This window comes from Piliocolobus tephrosceles, chromosome 14 (genome assembly GCF_002776525.5).
Source record: "Piliocolobus tephrosceles isolate RC106 chromosome 14, ASM277652v3, whole genome shotgun sequence".
Lineage (NCBI taxonomy): Eukaryota > Metazoa > Chordata > Mammalia > Primates > Cercopithecidae > Piliocolobus > Piliocolobus tephrosceles.
Window position 1 is genome coordinate 45,750,867 of NC_045447.1, and position 7,821 is coordinate 45,758,687.

General features: G+C 52.2%; 1 protein-coding gene across 3 annotated transcripts; it reads right to left on the reverse strand.

Moving 5' to 3' along the window:
* Positions 1–403: 403 nt before the first annotated feature.
* Positions 404–4,473, reverse strand: GALT (galactose-1-phosphate uridylyltransferase). Of its 3 annotated transcripts, none has more exons than XM_023203285.1 (11): positions 4,277–4,473; positions 3,808–3,977; positions 3,499–3,574; positions 3,363–3,411; positions 3,109–3,238; positions 2,901–2,957; positions 2,608–2,730; positions 2,169–2,301; positions 1,982–2,065; positions 1,506–1,660; positions 404–784 (listed from the first exon to the last, which is right to left on the reverse strand). In XM_023203285.1, exons 1-11 carry the CDS (start codon positions 4,356–4,358, stop codon positions 704–706), a joined length of 1,140 nt encoding a protein of 379 aa, XP_023059053.1. In that variant the 5' UTR covers positions 4,359–4,473; the 3' UTR covers positions 404–703. The 3 variants fall into 3 exon arrangements, with proteins under 3 accessions (XP_023059053.1, XP_023059054.1, XP_023059055.1); XM_023203286.3 differs by having other exon boundaries at positions 4,196–4,419; XM_023203287.1 differs by lacking the exon at positions 4,277–4,473 and having other exon boundaries at positions 3,109–3,411; positions 3,499–3,577; positions 3,808–3,946.
* Positions 4,474–7,821: the final 3,348 nt, after the last annotated feature.

Genomic DNA, 7,821 nt, shown 5'->3' on the forward strand with positions numbered 1-7,821 from the left:
GCAATGATTGGGGCACAAGGGCAGCAGAAGTATATGGTGCCCGCACATGTGAGAGTCTGGAGGAGCCAAGGACACAAAGCCATGTACACGCTCCCTACATGCTCCCTACCCGCCCCTTTAGCCCCTGTGGGCTGGAGCAGAGCCAAGCTGCAGCCACTCACAAAGCCAGGGTTCTGGCCAGCAGCCCAGGATCTGGCCACTGACCACTGGGATCAGGATCCAGCTCACCCGCTCCCTGTCAAACCCTCAGGCCCAGGCTTGGAGCTGACACCCTAGGTGTGGTGGCAAAAGGGGCTCTGGCCTTCCCAAAGCCTCAGCCACAACCAAGACACAAGATTTTAAAACAGTTTCCTAAACTGGGATACTGTCATTACACCAAGAGTAAGAGAATCTATAGGCTAGATGTAATACTGAATATTAATTTTGTTCAGAAATTTGGGTGGAATTTTTGCATCAAGATTTTACACATTTGTAAACAAAGAGAAGTTGTAGCCGGAGCTATGCCTTTAGCTTTTAACCCTATATCTCTGAAGGTTCACACTCCTCTGTTACTAGAGTATGTGATTAAAGTTTGAGATGCACAGTTTTATTAATGCTATATCTGCCCAAATTCCAGGCCAGGATTCAAGGCCCTTTCTGCTTAATTCAGCAAGACTGTTGAAAAAAAAAAAAAAAAGGATTCAAGGCCCTGTGGTCGGCATAGTCAGGCGATGGTTGCTGTCTCCCCGTCCTTCTGCCCCAGGCTGTAATGAACATCAGGAAGTGCCCTTAGTCTCTCCGCAGCCTGGAAAAGGGACAGGGAGCAATTAAGGAGGATAAGGGCTGGGCTGCCAAGAATGGTGGTATGGACTTCTTTTCTTCTTTTTCTTTTTCTTTTTTTTTTGAGACAAAGTCTTGCTCTGTTACCCAGGCTGGAATGCCATCATGCCATGATCATGGCTCACTGCAGCCTCAAACTCCTGGGCCCAAGTGATCCTATCTCAGTCTCCCAAGTATCCGGGACCACAGGTATATGCCACCATACCTGGCTAACTTTTTAAATTTTTTTTGTAGAGACAAGTCTTCCTATGTTTCCCAGGCTAGTCTTGAACTTCTGGGCTCAAGCAATCCTCCCATCTTGACCTCCCAAAGTGCTGGGATTAAGGCGTGAGCCACCACACCTGGCCGACGGTATGGAGTTCTGGGTGCTCAGAAGATACTTTGCTGGATATTGTGGTTTGAAATATGAATATGAAACATGAATGCCACAGGCCCACTGGGGGTGGGCCCAAGGAACTATCAGGGTCATGACTGTTGGGCTCCCTGGAGGAAGCAGGAGAGAAAGGAGATCTGAGGACTATACTCTCCTTCCAGGCCCTAGGGTTCCTAACTTTGGCAGTGCCTTCCCTGCCAGAGCTGTTTTCTGCCTTGTGCAATGATTGGAGCAAAAGGGCAACAGAAGTATCAGGTGCCTGCACATACTGCATGTGAGAGTCTGGAGAAGCCAGACTGCTCTGAGTCCTGACCTGCTCAGGGGTGAGGTCCCTCTGAGCCTGAGCAAGCATTTCGTAGCCAACCATGAATTTCCGGACAGTGGCAGAGCGCAGGAGCGGAGGGTAGTAATGAGCGTGCAGCTGCCAGTGGTCCCAGTTGGCCCCGGCCTCGGATCCTGTGGGAGCCCCTGACAGAAAGAAGAGAGATAATGGGGAGAGAGAGCCCTTTTTCAGTTATCCAGCTTAGCCCCTACCCCCAAACCCAGCCAGGTGTCTGAAAACTACATCTCCCAGGATCCCTGCCTGAGAAGAGCTGGCAGGAGATTAGAAAGCACATTGGAGACATATTTTCACCAAGTTTGCTGCTCCACCCTCAGTCCCAGCATCTCTGCTCTTGCTACATCCCCCAGCAACTGTTTCAAGGCTTGCTCCTTTGGGGTTGCAATTCACTGGGCGGGGCCCCAGGCCCAGAAATGGTGTTGGAGATATAGGTACTTGAAAAGCCTCACCATGCCAGCCCATGGAATAGGGAAAGGACGTCTCAAAGAGGTTGTCGTACTTGGTCAAGAGCTTCTTCATGATGGAGGCTAGATCTGGAATCAGAGCCTGACTCTCAGCCTGGGGTCCAGATGCTGACCCTACTGGGAGCAACCCCCATCCAGTGCCTAGCCCCAGGATCCTACTTGGGAGACTGACCATCACGCTCAGCAGGGGTCAGCTCAGGTAGCCGCTGCACATGCCGACGGGGCAGCAGCAGTGTCTGGTAGGGCCACGTTGCCCAGAAGGGGACCAGTACTAACCAGTGCTCACTGGTTAGGACCAGACGTTCCTAGGCAGGCAGAATGGATAGGAAGTCATCAAGATGACATAAGAGCTGGGGTGGGGTCAGCAAATAGGCAGGGGAAGCAGAAGAAAAGAATGTGCCCAGAATCTGATGGCTTCTCACCACCTCCACCACTAACCACCTAAGTCTAAGTCACCATCATCTTCCTTTAGATTACTGGATTATTGCTAGGGCCTCCTAGCAAGTCTCTCTCTCTACTAGTTCCCCTCTAGCTTTCTCCTTTACACACCTCTCTCGTGGGGTAAGAAAGTTAGGGACTCCTTGGGAACACAGGGCTTGGCTCTCTCCCACCTTCCTGAGTAGCTCCTGGCGGCTATACTCCATTAGCAGGGGCTCTCCGTGCTGACTCTTATAGGTCTGCTGAGATCGCTCCTCACGCTGGGCAATATCTGGCAGGAAACTGCTGGCCCACACCTGTCAAGGGGCAAAAGCAGAGAAGAACAGACAGGTCCTTTACTTCCAAGCCTCCACATCATTGGCATATTTCCTTTGTCCCATCCATTAATCCAGTTCCTCTGGAGTCTGAGCCACAGTGCTGGCTCAGACTCAGCCAAGAATCCCACTGGATCCCCTGACACCCTTACCTGGCAGTGGGGATGGGGGTTGGAACAGCCCATCATGGCACCTTTGTTTTCAAAGATCTGTCAGATAGGGATAGGGAGCTTTGTTAGCCAAAAGACACCAAGTCAGCTCCCTCCTGACCACATCCTGTGAAAACAAATGTTACTCCCCAGAACCAAAGCTTCATCACCCCCTCCCTGCCCATCCAGGGGAAGGGGTGACTTCACAAACCTGCACCCAAGGGTACTGGGCACCCAGCTCCTCTGTGACTGAGGCCCATGCATCAACAACAGCCCGGATCTCAGGGACCGACATGAGTGGCAGCGTTACATCCGACCAGGGGTGGAAGCACATGACCTTACTGGGTGGTGAGGGGGGTAAAGATAACTGAGAGGCAGGGCTTGGCTGTGCTATGGGCAGGGCCCAACCCCAATGCTGAGTCTCCAACCCTGGTTTGAAAGTTGTAAGGGGAAATCCATAGTTACCAGACTCCTCGAGCAGCCTTTGCTTGGAAAAGGGGATGATCACTGGGTCCTGAGGTAAAGGAGTACGACTCTGCAGCAGCAGTCCCTCAAGAGGTCTAGCCACCCTCCTCCCCAACAGCAGTTGGAGCCAGGTTACCTGGACTGGGGGCATCAGGCTGCAGAGCTGGGAAGTCGTTGTCAAACAGGAAGGTGCTATCGTAGTGGGGATTCACCTACTGACAAGGATGGGCTAGAAGCACTCACTGCCCCATACCACCAGTTACCTGGTGGGCTTCAAAGACTGGACAGGCTACAAGTGAGTAGGCAAGGCCCACTCTAGGGGACCAAAAAGCTTGGTGGGATATGACCCAGAAGGAGGTTCACTACCCCTGTGGGTGGAGGACAGCTCTAAGAGGGAACTACTCCCCGTGGCCCAGCCTGCAGATGCAGGGCTCTACAGGCTTACCTCTCCATTGGCTCGGGTGGCCCCGGGACACAGAGGGTTGAGGGGGTCATGGCGGGGCACTGTCTTCAGAAGCTGGGGCTCCACTTGACCCTGCCAGGGCCGCTTCATGCGGTGAGCTGACACCAGCACCCACTCATCCTGCAGTGGGTTGTAGCGTATATGCTGATGGTCTGGGGGCAGACAGTTAAGATCAGTCCTCAGAGCTCTCTAGCTCCCTCTCTCCTGGGTCTCACCCACCAGCAGGCCCAAGCTCGGAAGCGTCCTCTCCGCCCCGTCCCGCTCAGGAGCTAGAGGCCCAGGATTGGACCTTCCCAACGCCAATTGGCCTGCAGCTCGTACACAGGCGACTGTATGCCTTGTCGGTCTGGCTCGGGATGAGCGTTCCAACCTTAGGTGGAGGCAAGAGCTTTCTAAAGAAGGGGAGGGCTCGGCTCCGCGCCCCAGGGAGTCCCTGCCGCGGTGCAGTTACCGCTTGCCCGGAAGGTTGCTGCTGCGGCGTCCGCCTCTGACGCCTGCTGGCGCTGCTCAGGATCGGTTCCGCTGCGCGACATGAGGCCACCGGGGATCCGCTGGAATATCTGCAGGGCGGTGCCTCACCCTTCACTTTCTCCGTCTACACCGCCCGTCCCCGCGCCGCCCCCGATGATTGGCCAGCCGCCAGCACGTGACTGACTGACTGGGCTGCCCTGCCACCTGGGGGCGGGGTTCAGAACAGCTGTGAACCCTGGGGGCAGACATTGATGATCCCACTCCACCCAGAGCTGGAGCCACTGCACTGGAAGAACCTCTGTGAAAGCTGCCTACTGCAGAATCCTTGGGCTCCAGGACGCCTACAAGACTTGCTTGCTGCAATCATTCATTTGATCTTTCATTCAGCAAATATTTACCGAGCATCTACCATGTGCTACGCACCTAGGCTGTGTGAAGCATTGGGCTGCACAAGTCAGGCATGGCCTCTGCCCTGCCTGAGCTTACATTCTAGGGCGAGTAAGGATATGACCCTGGATCAACAGTGCCTCAGTCACCTGCTCAGTGACTGTAGTGGAGGAGAGGCAAACTTGGTGGGGTCTGTGTGGAGTACTATATCCATATCGTATCCCTAAAAGCAAAAACAGATTTCGGAAAAAGGGCTGAGTAACCATATTGCCTTTCTTTCTCTCACTCTTGCTCTGCTTCTTCCTCTCTCTCTCTCTCTCCTACACACACACCAAGACAGCACAAGAAGTGGGACGGGTAAAAGAGCTATAAAAAATCTACAAATGGCCGGGCTCGGTGGCTCACGCCTGTAATCCCAACACTTTGGGAGACCAAGGCGGGCGGATCACGAGGTCAAGACATTGAGACTATCCTGGCCAACAACAACAACAAAAAAAGCTGCGCGTAGTGGCGCGCACCTATACTCCCAGCTCCTCAGGAGGCTGAGGCAGGAGAATCACTTGAACCCAAGAGGCAGAGGTTGCAGTGAGCCGAGATTGCGCCACTGCACTCCAGCCTGGCAACAGAGCGAGACGTGGTCTAAAAAAAAAAAAAAAAAAAAAAAATCTGAAAATGTGGGGAGTACAGGACTATCAGAAGCTCCAGCCACCATCTATTTTTTTTTTTTTTTGAGACGGAGTCTCGCTCTGTCACCCAGGCTGGAGTGCAGTGGCCAGATCTCAGCTCACTGCAAGCTCCGCCTCCCGGGTTTATGCCATTCTCCTGCCTCAGCCTCCCGAGTAGCTGGGACTACAGGCGCCCGCCACCTCGCCCGGATGATTTTTTGTATGTTTTTTAGTAGAGATGGGGTTTCACTGTGTTAGCCAGGATGGTCTTGATCTCCTGACCTTGTGATCCGCCCGTCTCGGCCTCCCAAAGTGCTGGGATTACAGACTTGAGCCACCGTGCCGGGCCCCAGCCACCATCTAGGTGGGGCCTAGTGTTTCCTTTACACATCCCCTTCCCTTTTCTAAATTTTCCTTGGATCGGACCAATTGGCTAACACTAGGATAAAATTCAAATGAATTCCTCCCCTGGTACTTTTTTTTTTTTTTTCCTTTGAGAGAGAGTCTCACTCTGCCACCCAGGCTGGAGTACAGTGGTGTGATCTTGGCTCACTGCAACCTCCACCTCCTGGGTTCAAGCAATTCTCCTGCCTCAGTCTCCCGAGTAGCTGGGATTATAGGTTCATGCCACCACACCCGGCTAATTTTTGTATTTTTAGTAGAGATGGGGTTTCACATGTTGCCAGGCTGGTCTTGAACTCCTGACTTCAAGTGATCCTCCCGCCTCAGCCTCCCAAACGGCTGGCCCCCTGGTACTTTTAAAGAGCCATCTAAATATTGTCTAAACCTCTTCCCCATTTCACAGTGGGGACCAGGGGACTCAAAGTCACCCAGAGAATTAGTGGCCAAGCTGAGATTTGAATGCGAGTTTCCAAGACTCTTCCCAGTGCTGTGAGATGCCTCTGAGACTTCAGTGGAATGTAGGACAGAAACCCAGTGACTTAGAAGTTGAGCCATAGCAGGGACGTCCCTTCCCCCAGTCCAGGCCAAACCAAGCCAGGTGTTTTACAACTGGGCTGCAAAAACTAGGTCATGGGTCATTTACTTGATCTCTGCCCTAAGGTCCTCAGACTGTAGGGGACAGGGAGCTGGGGACTGAGAAACGGGGGTTTTACCTGTCCCACTGGCTGTTCATATTACCCAAAGAGGTGAGACAGGAACAGGAGATCTGCTTTTCTGTTCTCTCAGTTATATTTGTTTGAGTGACTAGAGCTTGTAGACAGCTCCATTTTCCCAAGAACACTAGTGCTTCAGTGCCACACCCTGAATCATGCTAACTAAATCCTGACCCCCATCAGGAACATCTTTCAGGAACATCTCCATAACTCTCCTCTATGACTCCCCAAGGTCATTTTTTGGAGGAAGAGGAGAATGACTAAGATGGGGCCTACCCAGCTCCCTCCCTCCCAGATCCCAGAGGTGTTGTTACAGTAAAGGGATCCCAATCCAGACCCCAAGAGAGGATTCTTGGATCTCATGCAAGAAAGAATTCAAGGTGAGTCCATAGTGTGAAGTCAAAGCAAGTTTATTAGGAAAGTGAAGGAATAAAAAAATGGCTACTCCATAGACAGAGCACCTCTGAGGGCTGCTGGTTGACCATTTCTATAATTTTTATGTGTTTTTCTTTTCTGTTTTCTTTTTTTTTGGAGACGGAGTTTCACTCTGTTGCCCAGGCTGGAATGCAGTGGCTTACTCTTGGCTCACCGCAACCTCTGCCTCCCAGGTTCAAGTGATCCTCCTGCCACAGCCTCCTGAGTAGCTGGGATTACAGGCACCCACCATCATACTTGGCTAATTTTTGTATTTTTTAGAGACAGGATTTCCCCATGTTGGCCAGGCTGGTCTTGAACACCTGACCTCAGGTAATCCGCCCATCTCGGCCTTCCCAGAGTGCTGGGATTACAGGTGTAAACCACTACACCTGGAAAAGCTTTCTGAAAGACCAGATAGGGGAGCTGTAGGCCCAGACGATCCCAGAAAGCTGTTCCTGGAATGGGGAGCAGAGACCAAATTTGGGGGCTAATCCCTGCTGCTCAGGGTTCTTAGTGAGTTGTCCAGTCAGAAATGCCACAGAAGCCAGAACCAATACAAAAGTATGTTCCCTCAATCCTGCATTCCCCTCTAGATAATCCCTTCTTTATCCTTAATGTCTTTCCCAGGTTTCTTTTTTTTTTTTAGATGGAGTCTCACTCTGTCACCCAGGCTGGAGTACAGTGGTACAATCTAGGCTCACCACCTCCTGGATTCAAGTGATTCTCCTGCCTCAGCCTCCCCAGTAGCTGGGATTACAGGCATGCACCACCACACCCGGCTAATTTTTGTATTTGTAGTAGAGACAGGGTTTCATCATGTTGGCCAGGCTGGTCCCAAACTCCTGACGTCAGGTGATCTGCCTGCCTCTGCCTCCCAAAGTACTGGGATTACAGGCATGAGCCACCATGCCCAGCCTGCTGTTTCTTAAAAACATAGGCCA

Coding starts and splice junctions, on each gene's coding strand:
- GALT (XM_023203285.1), bottom strand. CDS start 4,358: ATGTCGCGCAGCGGAACCGATCCTGAGCAGCGCCAGCAGGCGTCAGAG. Junction 2,958..3,108: donor CCCAGTACCCTTGGGTGCAG/GTTTGTGAAGTC, acceptor CCTATCTGACAG/ATCTTTGAAAACAAAGGTGC. Junction 2,731..2,900: donor ACCCCCATCCCCACTGCCAG/GTAAGGGTGTCA, acceptor GCCCCTTGACAG/GTGTGGGCCAGCAGTTTCCT.